The sequence below is a fragment of the Penicillium solitum genome, assembly GCF_028829755.1.
Source record: "Penicillium solitum strain IBT 25940 chromosome Unknown utg000009l_segment0_segment0, whole genome shotgun sequence".
Lineage (NCBI taxonomy): Eukaryota > Fungi > Ascomycota > Eurotiomycetes > Eurotiales > Aspergillaceae > Penicillium > Penicillium solitum.
Genome location: NW_027072128.1, coordinates 3849410 through 3861188, shown reverse-complemented (window position 1 = coordinate 3861188; position 11779 = coordinate 3849410). Strand labels below are relative to the sequence as shown.

General features: G+C 49.3%; 6 protein-coding genes across 6 annotated transcripts; 3 read left to right on the top strand and 3 right to left on the bottom strand.

Moving 5' to 3' along the window:
* Positions 1–592: 592 nt before the first annotated feature.
* Positions 593–2419, bottom strand: N7455_012563 (uncharacterized protein; the record flags this gene model as incomplete). Its single annotated transcript, XM_040952802.2, has 7 exons — positions 593–712; positions 777–986; positions 1043–1471; positions 1521–1846; positions 1905–2012; positions 2066–2302; positions 2356–2419. 7 exons carry the CDS (start codon positions 2417–2419, stop codon positions 593–595), a joined length of 1494 nt encoding a protein of 497 aa, XP_040816813.2.
* An 894-nt stretch (positions 2420–3313) lies between these two features.
* Positions 3314–4141, bottom strand: N7455_012562 (DASH complex subunit DAM1; the record flags this gene model as incomplete). The annotated part of the gene is made up of 4 exons (XM_040952587.2): positions 3314–3512; positions 3584–3635; positions 3700–3751; positions 3830–4141. 4 exons carry the CDS (start codon positions 4139–4141, stop codon positions 3314–3316), a joined length of 615 nt encoding a protein of 204 aa, XP_040817015.2.
* A 409-nt stretch (positions 4142–4550) lies between these two features.
* On the top strand, positions 4551–6334 carry N7455_012561 (CRAL-TRIO domain-containing protein; the record flags this gene model as incomplete). Its single annotated transcript, XM_040952769.2, has 4 exons — positions 4551–5567; positions 5616–5657; positions 5708–5807; positions 5859–6334. The coding sequence occupies 4 exons, from the start codon at positions 4551–4553 to the stop codon at positions 6332–6334; spliced, it is 1635 nt and encodes a 544-aa protein (XP_040816865.2).
* A 325-nt stretch (positions 6335–6659) lies between these two features.
* On the bottom strand, positions 6660–7703 carry N7455_012560 (HIT family protein; the record flags this gene model as incomplete). Its single annotated transcript, XM_040952561.2, has 6 exons — positions 6660–6767; positions 6844–6858; positions 6921–7013; positions 7218–7286; positions 7461–7543; positions 7664–7703. The coding sequence occupies 6 exons, from the start codon at positions 7701–7703 to the stop codon at positions 6660–6662; spliced, it is 408 nt and encodes a 135-aa protein (XP_040816820.1).
* Positions 7704–8718: 1015 nt separating this feature from the next.
* Positions 8719–10477, top strand: N7455_012559 (complex I NDUFA9 subunit family protein; the record flags this gene model as incomplete). Its single annotated transcript, XM_065606917.1, has 7 exons — positions 8719–9010; positions 9157–9219; positions 9273–9367; positions 9433–9524; positions 9576–9717; positions 9770–9928; positions 9981–10477. Coding segments are annotated over 7 exons (1281 nt in total), but the record flags the coding sequence as incomplete, so codon positions are not given.
* A 227-nt stretch (positions 10478–10704) lies between these two features.
* On the top strand, positions 10705–11698 carry N7455_012558 (uroporphyrinogen-III synthase HEM4; the record flags this gene model as incomplete). Its single annotated transcript, XM_040952528.2, has 2 exons — positions 10705–10975; positions 11064–11698. 2 exons carry the CDS (start codon positions 10705–10707, stop codon positions 11696–11698), a joined length of 906 nt encoding a protein of 301 aa, XP_040816800.2.
* Positions 11699–11779: the final 81 nt, after the last annotated feature.

The following is an 11779-nucleotide window of genomic DNA, read 5'->3' as shown; positions in this document are numbered from 1 at the left end:
CATGGTGCACTCATCCTGCCTTACAAGTCTATATCCTGACAGGTCCTGAATCCGAGCCGTCCATCACTGCTTGTCTGTTTGGTTATCGGAATGCACTTTGCCCTTGCCAACGAAATTTCTGAAGTAAACAGAAACTTGGTGCGTGGTTTCGAAAAGGGACCTTTATAAAATACCAGTTGACAAATAAATGGAAGTCCGTCTATAACATTGACATTTCCAGTGTCTCCGAGTGGAATTAGACTGGGGCGGAGGGAACAAAGGGATCGGCTGAGAACAAGACACTGGGAGTCTGTAGTCTGGGCTTTAGGCTACGAGGACTATTTGAAATTGTGGGTTCCAGCTTCACTTGCATCATTAAACAAACCGCTCTAGTACCTAGAGAAGGATATAAAATGTGAATTATCTTCCCATTCATCAAGATTAGCTGGTATTCTGTGGACATCCAGGGCTCCTGAAGTCTCCTACTAGCTTTCCAAGTCTACAATAGGATAGTGTTATATCAGTATGTGCAAAGGAATGAAGTGGTCAGCGACGTATGAGACTTATTAATTGGACTAGATCCTATCTGTGGTCTGTACTATGCGCAGGGAATCTACTTCTTTCCCTTCTCGGCCCGGAGATGACGGGCGCTATAAAACAGGAGATAGGCATCCTGGCGGAGGACTTCCGCCACACCGGCGATGGTGACCTTATTGTCGTCCATCAGTAGCCACTATAAAGATAACTCATTAGCAAAGCACAAACACAGGAGACAAATGTAATGTAGTGGGACAAACCTTGTCGTTGTCAATACGGGTATAGGCATAGTAATGTCCTGAGTCCATTGTTCCTTGATGGACAATAACAGTGGACAGGTCGTACATGTAATTGGACATGTCAACAGGGAGGTTGTCCTTTCTGACAGTGTAGGGCAGCATGTTCACAGACAAAGGGAAGTCGATATGGCCGTTCATTTTTTCAGATGAGTTAGAGGAGTGTTCATAACGCTATACGAATGTCAGCATGAAATCTTATTTCAAAGCAGTCGGAAACTCAAACAAACCTTTAGCTGCATGCAAAGCATAACAGGGAGTTTGCGGATCTGCAGGCGCTTTGAAGCCCGCTGGGGAGTGTTGCCACACTTCTCGCAGTGGTAAGCAGCATCGGCATGGAGATCTTCAGGAGCAGTGAAGCTATCCAGGCAGCCGAGGAGGGTTCCAGTAGTAGAAGAAGTAGAGCGACCGAGCTTACGCTTCTTGTGTTGCTGCTGCACATCAAGACTCAGATCGGCCATGGGGTCGTGGGTGTTTGTGGTTTGACCGCATTTGTGGCACATGACGCTGCTGCGCAGTTCGCCGTAGAACATCTGGTGGAAGAAGCAGTTGCATGGCTTGTCGTAGCTCTCCACGTGCCCGGGGGTGGATGAGTGCAGCTCATTGACAAGGAATTGGAAGTATTCGTGGGCGTCTTGCTGGCGGTAACCACGCATCTCCTGTAAACTAGTTAGCAAGTTCAGTTGTTCAACTCGGACCTCAGCGTACCTTGGATTTCTGCCAACCATGGTGAAGAAGCACCGCTGCGGAGACTGCTTCAGTTTTATCGGCGCTATTGAACTCCATGAAGACTTCAGCCGTTGCACAGGCGAGACAGTCCTTGATCATGCATGTGTGGACATCATGGCCGCCTCCCAGGAAATAGGCAGTGAGGCTAGGGTCGTGCAGCATGGCCTGTAAGATGGAAGCCTGGTAGCATGTTTGACCCATGTTCCAGACACCACGAGCGCCGCGGATGGCGCATGGGTTCTTGTAAGCATTGTTCTTAACGTAGACCTCAGAGGCCGAGTCCTCAGCCCAAATGGATCGCCCATCTACCAGATGTTAGTAGATGCCCACAAGTTGATTAATTTGGAATTGCCCGAGACTCACCGATGGCTTCAAACTTGCCAGAAGGGCCACGGAGTCTGTCCAGGGTGTGATCATAGATAAAATCGACACACCTCTCACAGAAGACAAAGCGGTTGCGAGACTCGAGGTCTGTCATTGCATAAGTATGAAACAACCCGATCAGTCAGAAACCATCGACTTACAAAATGCGTGCCCAGTCGCTGCAGTATGTTCTGCTCGCTTGGAACCCAGGCATACTTCTGCACAACTCAAACAGTGATACTTTGGCTTGAGGGACTCAACAGTTCGGAGGCCAGTGGTTGGAACAGCTACCGTATCTGTCTTTGAGAACGGAGCTAGCAATTTGTATTGCCTGCTGAATGCCTCTCTGAACTGGCCAGCAGTCTTCTCGTCTTTGGAGAGAATAGACGCAAGATGTACTAGCGGGAGGTCAGCTGGGCACGAATGAGTCACGGCAATTGCCAAGCCTTACCACAGCCAAAAGCTGCTTCGGAAAGAAGCTGGACCGAATCGAGGGTTGCCATAGTGAGCGACATCAGTACGGTTGGATGAGAGGAGAGCGTAAGAGAGATAGGATGGAAGGGAGAAGGTTAGGGTCGTTCAAAAGCCGACACAAAAATATGGAGTAAAAACACGTTAATAGAAGTTCCAGACTTCTATCCACGTGGAGACAAGAAGAGGAGGTTGAAAGAGAGCTATCCAAGGGAGAGAGAAAGGCTGGGTATAAAGAGACCCGGTACAGCCTCAAGGACCCTTCCTGTATAGGGCCAGCATTGCACTGTATAAACAATAGAAATCAATGAACATGATCAATCAGAGAGTAACAAGAACAATTGGACTTACGAAAGCAGGTGAATAGGGACAATAGCAGACGAACAGAGAGAAGCTATACAGTCCACAAAGGGTTGCGAATGACCTGATTTGACGTCAAGGCCAAAGTTTAGATAATAGGACCCTATTCAAAAGCAATGAATATAAATATAAAAGTCTATTATCCAACGAATGGGGTCAAGGTTCCCTGTAGGTTTCAAAAGTAGTCGGGGGGGTGGGAGGTGAGTTTCGCCATCGGGCGGTGGTTTTTCGCCTGACCCCGATTTACCGATTTACCGCCGGATAAGAGATCGGACAAAGCAATTTCAATGGCAGAAGCTGGCAGAAGCAGGTCTTTGTTATTTTCTTCTTAGATAGGAAGTATTTATTTGATATTTAAGTATATAGGGTTGATTTTAATGTTGCACAACCTCTGAGTGACATGGTATAGTTTCATTCAATGGTCATTTCTAGGAAATCATAATGGAAGGGAGATGCGCTAGCCCATTGTAGGTGAAAGCTATAGGCAAAGGTCCAGCTCTTGGACGCTAATAGTCAGACATAGAGCATGAACTGACTGTCCATAATCAGGCCATCTAAACAATCGGGTGTCCAGCTCTTTACCGAGTCCCAGTCCCTCTGCCCCGAGGAAGTGCGCTGGGACGAGCGCCACGCGCAGTGCCTCGTGTAGTATACCGGCTAGTTGCTGCACCACGCGCAGTGCCACGCAACGATGCTCGTGAGCCCGCAGCATACTTGGACGTCGGTCTAGAGGTGGTGGTGCTCGAGGGATTCTCGACAAAAGTTGTATCCGTAGTCCTGTAACGTAAGAACGCATTAGCTTAAGTCTTCTCCTGTAGGGGATTTGTCGCATCGCTCTCCAGACTCACATAAAGGTCATCTCGCCGTCATCAGTCGGTCGTGTTGGTTCTGATTCCGCCTCTGGGTGGCTGTTAGCAAACCCCGACCATCAGATCCAGGTGTTTTCCACAGAGAGCGTTCGCACCTTTTTCTTCTTCATCCTGCTTAGCTTTTTTGAACGAGTCTGGAATCGGGGCCTGCATCGAACGAATCAGCAACCCAGTCACGCACTATCACCACTACCACAACTATCGGCGACGCGTCTGCGATCATACCTCTGGGAAATCCACACAGAACGCATTCATATTCAACCCGTAGAGGAAACTGGCAAAACTCTCACTGAAGCGCGTCAGGCTCTCGTGCATCAGCTGCAAGTGCATGAAGTTGGCCTCGAGATCTGCCATCGAATCGGCCAGCTCGGCAAACTGTGGCTCCAAGGCATTGATGGCGGGTTGTGTGTATCCTGCATTTCCAATGCTATTCCCATATCCGTGGGCTTCCCGTAATGAAGAGCGCGAGCTGGGGCGTAGAGGGGTTGTGGGCCTGGATGAGGGTCTCGGGCGCGAGGATGATCGAGGTGCGTCCATGTCTGTGATGTGTTTTAAAATGCGATGGGTGTGTTGGTGAGAGACAATAGGCCAACAATAATAGGCGTTGTTATTGCAAAACAGGTGGGTTGTCCGAGTGATGTTGAGTGGGTTGTGTTTGGGATTGTTGATCTCCCCCGGAAAGATCTCTCACGCGACACATTTATACTTACAACTTTGAGATGAGGAGTGGATTGTGCAGGATATATATTAGTGATAGACTCAAAGTAAATATAAATCAATGTCTCAAATTAATTCATTATTCTAGACTACATATCTATCTATTTTAGGAGATGATCTTCCCCGCATCGTCATATCCTTGATTCCGCTCTCGCATTTTCTTCCCTCCCTCCCAGGGCTAAGACCTAGTGCTCACTCATATCACCATATCACCTCAATTACACTGCTTATGCGTGGTACGATCCTACGCCGTCTCTATCCTTCGGCCAAGTTCCCTGTCGCTCGGTACTCATTCGCGCGACCATTCTCCACATACCCAGAACACCAGAAGGCTTCATCTTTTTGGACCCTTACATTTACACTCGCTATCGTTGGAGGAGGCGCTTGGCTCCAGGACAGATACTTCAACCCCAAAGACACAATCACTTCGCAGCCCCGACTCCCTCAAAAACCCTCCCTCGGAGTAATCGATACCCTCGCGACCATGCCCGCCGAACTCGCCCCCGGAACAGTCGGGAATCTCACCCCAGAGCAAGAAATCAAGCTGAAGGAATTCTGGGTCCTGACACTCAAAGTCTTCGGCCTCACACTCGAAGGACTCGAAGCGCCCCCGTCCACCGCCACCAGCGAAGCCGCAACATCCGCCCCAGCCCAGGATAAGAAGAAGTCCAAGGGCCGATGGGGACTTTTCGGCCGCGCTGACGACGAGGACACGAAGAGCGGCACCGCTTCTAGCGTATCTTCAATCAGCGCCGCCGATGGCGACGACAAGTACGGCCAGTCGAAGGAGTTCAAGCAGGCACTGGAGGACATGAAGCCCGAGGAGATCCGCACAGCATTCTGGAGCATGGTGAAGGGCGATAACCCCGACTCGCTTCTGCTGCGATTCCTGCGTGCGCGCAAGTGGGATACCAAGAAGGCGCTTGTTATGTTGATTTCCACGATGCGCTGGCGACTGCTGGAAATGCATGTCGACGACGATATCATGTTCAACGGTGAGGCGTCGGCTGTGAAGATGTCGCAGGGCTCTGATCCCAAGGAGAAGAAGAAGGGTGATGATTTCCTGACGCAGATGCGTCTGGGTAAGAGTTTCCTGCACGGCGTTGATCGCGCTGGTCGGCCCATCTGTGTTGTCCGTGTGCGCTTGCATAAGGCTGGTGATCAGGATAATGAAGGCTTGGAGCGGTTTACTGTTTATACTATTGAGACTGCGCGTTTGTTGCTCGCGCCGCCGATCGAGACTGCGGTAAGTACTCTGGTGTGAGGATTGTGTTTCGGTAGCTGACTCTTGCAGACTATTGTCTTCGATATGACGGACTTCGGTATGGCCAACATGGTAAGTTTTTCGTCTCAACGTCGTCTACTCTATATACTGATATTTCCCAGGATTACGCCCCCGTGAAATTCATGATCAAGTGCTTCGAAGCCAACTACCCTGAGTCCCTCGGAGCAGTGCTCATCCACAAGGCCCCTTGGTTATTCTCAAGTCCGTATCCTAGCACCCCCATACGAAACACCCCTTTCTAACCCAACCCAGGCATCTGGAGCGTGATCAAGGGCTGGCTCGACCCAGTCGTGGCAGCAAAGATCCACTTCACGAAGAACCGCCAGGATCTCGAAAACTTCATCCACCCAAGCCAAATCATGAAGGAGCTCGAAGGCGACGAAGACTGGGAATACAAATACGTTGAGGTGCCGGAGAACGAGAACCCCAAGATGGCCGACAAGGAAACGCGGGATACCCTGATGGCCGAGCGCCAGAAGCTCGCCCAGGAGATCCAGGATACCACCGTTGAGTGGATCCGTGCCAGCTTCAAGAAGGAGACTGACGCTGCCTCTGCTGCTGAGGAGAAGCGGAAGGGTTTGATCGAGCAGCTGCGTGCGCACTACTGGGTTCTTGACCCGTATGTCCGGGCTCGCTCGCTCTACGACAGACTTAATGTTGTCCAGGGCGGTGGGAAGATTAACTTCTATCCTGGTTCAGAGAAGGAAGCGGAGAGTGCCTCAGTATAAACTGTGCGGGGTTCATGAGTTGGATTTTTTTTATGTTGATTTCCATGCTTACCTGCTAGATATTTAGAGTCTTGATTTTACATGTTTGTAACATACAGACTTGGTTCCTGTTAACTAGAGGATATACGAACATTTTGGTATACATTTAAGAGCAGAGCTTCTTATATCTAAGCCGACTTCCTACTTGGGCGTTTCTAGCAACTCTGTCTACTCAAAGTAGCACTACAATCCTTCGACAAAAGGTTTACGGTGTTCTAAATCATCAAAATAACTCGGTTTCCATTCTTATCGAGTTAGTTCAAGGATTACCCTAAGCCAAAGCCATTTAGATCTTCGACTTGATCTCCTCGTGAAGAGCCTTGAGCTTATCCATATCCGTCTCCTGGGCAGGCCAGCCAATGGTCAGACCCTCCTTCTCGTTGGGCTTGGGGATCTATTGTCTTGTCAGTGTATGTTCCGAAGGTGATTTCTCGCGTAGGTCCCAATATCCAAAAGATAGTAGAGCATACCATGTGGAAGTGAACCTGTTAAAGAGGACTAGTTAGCACCGTCCCAATTATTAGAGATATCCTCAACTGAAACTTACATGACCAACAACCTGGTGCGCAATTGCTCCATTGTTCTGCAGGATATTGAAATCCTCGGCGCCGCTGGCTTTGGCGATCTTCTTCGCGACGGGCTGCCGGCGTACATCTCGGTTAGTTATGTCCCTGTTCGCTAATCCAGCTCCGGGTCTCAGAGGGACCTTGCGGGATTTCCCACAAGGTCGAAATCCCCCAAGGTCCTCGTAGCGATGTAATCGCACTCAATAATCAGAGATTGAAGAAATTGACTCTCGTCTTCACCCTCTTCGTCGCCCTGAGTTGTTCTCTCATCCACTTACCAAGATTTCAAGCAAGTCCTCGTCGGGGATATCGGTCAGCTTTGCTCCGTGGAATTTAGGGATAACAAGCTGTGCATAGTGTCAGTTTGATTTTCTTTTCTTTTCTTTTTTATTATCATGTCCTAAATTGCTAGCTGAAGCTACCGCCGCAGTTTGGACAACTTCGCCGTCGCCCCGCCACGAGCAACACGCCGGATGCGGGGACCTCGGAAAGAGCACTCGTAGGAGATATGTAATACGCACCGTATGGCCGCGGCTCAGCGGCTGGATGTCGAGGAAGGCGAAGACCTTCTCGCTCTCAAAGAGCTTCAAGGAAGGGATATCTCCTGTACAACCCCCAAAGAAACATGTCAGTCAACCCATGTTTTGGTATGACGTGTCGAGTTGAATATTGCGATAGAGATCGATGTGTAGACATGTAGATATAGTGTAAAAACTAGACATACCCTTGATGATCTTGCAGAAGATACAGGCAGCGGATGACATTTTGGATAGTTTTTCAAGAGGTCTTGATCAATGAATTGGAGTTGAAGCTCAATAGTCAATTAATATGCGGGGTCACATATAATAAAACTACGAAATTAAATGTACTGACGAGTTTCGAACTCCGACCGTTTCATATCCGGGCCCACCCACCAAAATAGCAATGGGGGTATATTATAAGGCAATTAAAAGAAAGGTATCCGAGGAGTGGGACAAGTTAGTGCAGAACCCATTTCTTGCCTTTTACCAGAGATGGCCGTGATTTGCCCACAAAACTCCTCTCATAAATCTTTGGAAACACAATGACACAGCGGTCATTTATTTTTGTTTATTTTTGGTTTTTTATATAGTACTTTTCCATATACGATCTTGCTTTTCATGTATATAAATTTTTAGGGTATTTATTGGTGGGTGAATTGGTTTGTAGATGAATGAATGTATATATGTAGTCTGGGTGTATATCATACTTTCAAGGGCAGATATGGCTTTAATAATGGCACGCTTTCTGTAAGTGATGGTGAATATGTTGATATACAGTTTTATAGCTTCCATCCTTGCTTGTTACCATCTAGGCTTTAAACAGATATTCTTATAGTTTCAAAATATTATAAATTGTTCCTCCACGCTTCCGAAGCTGGTTGGCGAGAGATACATTCTAGACCAGAACAACCCTAATATAAGTGAATCGATGAATAATAATGGTCAAGCACGGTTATTAAGAATGGTAGCTACCAAGAACAAATTCACTAGCCATGATTAATTGCGTATAGAAGAACATACCGTAGCCCTGGAGTGATATTGGATAGCATGAATAAAGAGCCCGGGGAACATCCAATCACAGTCCAGGTGTTGTCAGATCAAAACGGGAATTTTCTCCTCCAGAGGTTGTAGATATGGCAAGCCCATATATTTTAGTTAATACACTAACTTCAAATCAAATGACCAACCCGAATCCACCATATCAACCAACCTCAAAACACCAAAGAGGAAGAGAGGCGAGAAAGTGATTTGTTAAAGTGGTGGTCCGTACTCCCGAATCAGGACTAGCGCAATAGTCCCGTGCGGTTCTTCCGACTTGACGCTGCGAAAGACCCTCGCACATCACCACGCCCTTCTTGGCAACACTCCGCTCCAATTCGCTGGTCTCGAGAGATATACTCAGCCAGAGACCATGCAGAAGTCTCGCACCATCAACACTGCCCTGGGGGCCCGTCCCTTCGTGCCAGTCCCGCGGGTCCAGCTTCAGTTCCAGCGCAACCTTCAAGATGTCCGCATCACCCGGACTGGCAAGCCCCTCGTGAAGGTCCAAGGTGGCCGGTAAGTGATCAATCGTGCTGTGGATAGGGTTATTGTTCTTGCTTGCTGACGCGCTCTTCCTATAGTTCTTCCATTGGAGGTAGCTAAGCCTTTCCATTTTGATGCTACGCTTCGGTCCGATATGCTCACACGATTCTAGGTCACACCGCGACCGTCTTTGGTGCTACTGGTTTCCTCGGTCGCTACATTGTCAACAAGCTTGGTAGGTTGAGGGTCTGCTGTACTGCACTTGAATCATGCACTAACGGCCCGCAGCTCGCCAGGGATGCACCGTTGTCGTTCCCTACCGTGAGGAGATGGCCAAGAGACACTTGAAGGTCACTGGTGATCTTGGACGTGTTGTGTTCATGGTATGAAGCCTTACTACCGCATATTTTGTTGAAATTGAGGGGGGGGGTGCCTGACTCCAGTATAGGAATACGACCTGCGCAACACCCAGTCCATTGAGGAGAGCGTTCGTCACTCCGATGTTGTCTACAACCTTGTCGGTCGCCAATATCCCACCAAGTGAGTTGAAGTGTGTGGTATAAATGAATAAGTGGTTTCTGACGATATTAGGAACTTCTCCTACGAGGATGTCCACGTCGACGGTGTCGAGCGTATTGCCGATGCTGTTGCCAAGTACGATGTCGACCGCTTCATCCACGTTTCTTCCTACAACGCTAACCGCGACTCGCCTTCCGAGTACTTCGCCACCAAGGTCAGCATATCTACGGGAACTATACAAGAATGAGAGTGCTGATGACATATAGGCATGGGGTGAGGAGATCGTCCGCAAGATCTACCCCGAGACCACAATCGTGCGACCCGCACCAATGTTCGGTTTCGAGGACAACCTGCTCCACAAGCTGGCCAAGATGGGCAACGTTTTCACCTCCAACCACATGCAGGAGCGCTACTGGCCCGTTCACGTGAGTTATCCCCCCCAGGATGGACAAGCTGCATTGAACTAACCCTATCTAGGCCATTGATGTCGGTTCCGCTCTGGAGCGCATGCTGCACGATGACAGCACCGCCGGCCAAACCTTCGAGTTGTACGGCCCCAAGAACTACTCCACCGCCGAGATCGCCGAGTTGGTCGACCGTGAAATCATCAAGAAGCGCCGTCACATCAACGTCCCCAAGGCTCTTCTCAAGCCCTTCGCCCACTACATCAACAAGGCCCTGTGGTGGCACACTCTGTCCCCCGACGAGGTGGAGCGCGAGTTCATCGACCAGGTCATCGACCCGACAGCCAAGACCTTCAAGGACCTCGGCATGGAGGAGACCGCCGATCTGGCCAACTTGACCTTCCACTACCTGCAGGGCTACCGTAGTGCCTCTTACTACGATCTGCCTCCCTCCACGGAGCGCGAGCGCCGGGAGGACAAGCGGTACCTGCACGTGCTGGACGATCAGTAGTTTGTGTTTTTAATGTGTAAATAAGCCGTTCCTAGACCAAAGTCGATTTCCTTTGTGGATGAGTGGTGCATGGACATAGCATGTATACGGTAGACCAGTAGACAAACCTGTAAACTAAAGTTCTAACTTTTATAGACTCCGTTGCCTTCAACGTTCTTAAAAAGGTCCAATATCAAAAACTCAATTCCCCAGAGCTCCCCGCACTCGATAACATCATATCAATCCCACCTCCAATCCTCACCCTCACCTTCACTTTCACTTTCACACCCTAAACCGACCACCCACAATGTCTCCAACACCCATCCTCCTCCTCAAAACAAAATCCTCCCCCCACGATGGCTACGAAGACTTTTTCTCCGCGCAAAACTACACCCCAACCTTCATCCCAGTCCTCGAACACCGCTTCCTAAAAAACAACCTCACCCAAGTCCGCGACCAATTCCGCACCGGCGCATTCAACACCAATGCCTCAACCCCCAGAAAATACGGCGGTCTAATCTTCACCAGCCAACGCGCAGTCGAGGGCTTCGCGCAGATGATCGAAGATGAAAAAGACGGTACATACAACACATCCCACATCTCAACCCAGCACCTCCGACACCAACCCCGGAACCCAAACTAACGCAACCAATTGGACAAATCTAGTAACCTTCAACATAAAAACCTCCCCACCCCTAATCCTCTACACCGTGGGCCCAGCAACAGCCCGAACCCTCACAACCCTCCGCGACAAACACCTCCCAGACGCCCTCATCCACGGCGCAGACACGGGGACCGGAGAGAACCTCGCCCATCTCATCCTCTCACACTATGATTCCCTCTACCCGACAGACAAACCAGCACTATTATTTCTCGTCGGTGAAGTGCGGAGGGATATTATCCCGAAAACACTAATGGATAAAACCTTACCGGTGGAAAAGCGGGTTGGGGTTGAGGAGCTGGTTGTTTATGAGACGGGTGTTATGGAGTCTTTTGAAGGGGATTTTGCCGATGTGATGGGTAGGTCATCTGGGGATGTTTGGGTTGTTGTTTTCTCGCCGACGGGGTGTGAGGCTATGTTACGGGTTCTTGGGTTAGGGCCTTTTGCTTCAACTGGTTCTGGAGCTGGAGCTGGAGCTGGAAAAGGAACTGGGAATGGGAAGGTCTTTGTTGCTACTATTGGACCTACGACGAGGGATCATCTGCGTGAGAAGTTTGGGTTTGAGGCGCATGTTTGTGCGCCCAAGCCTAGTCCTGAGGGTGTGCTTGAAGGGATTGAGAAGTTTATGAGTGGAGTTTGAGAGGTGGATATGGATGGGTGTGTATGAGTATATACTTTGTGTGCTTGTGTAGGGTGGATATATATAACTAGATGTAGAACT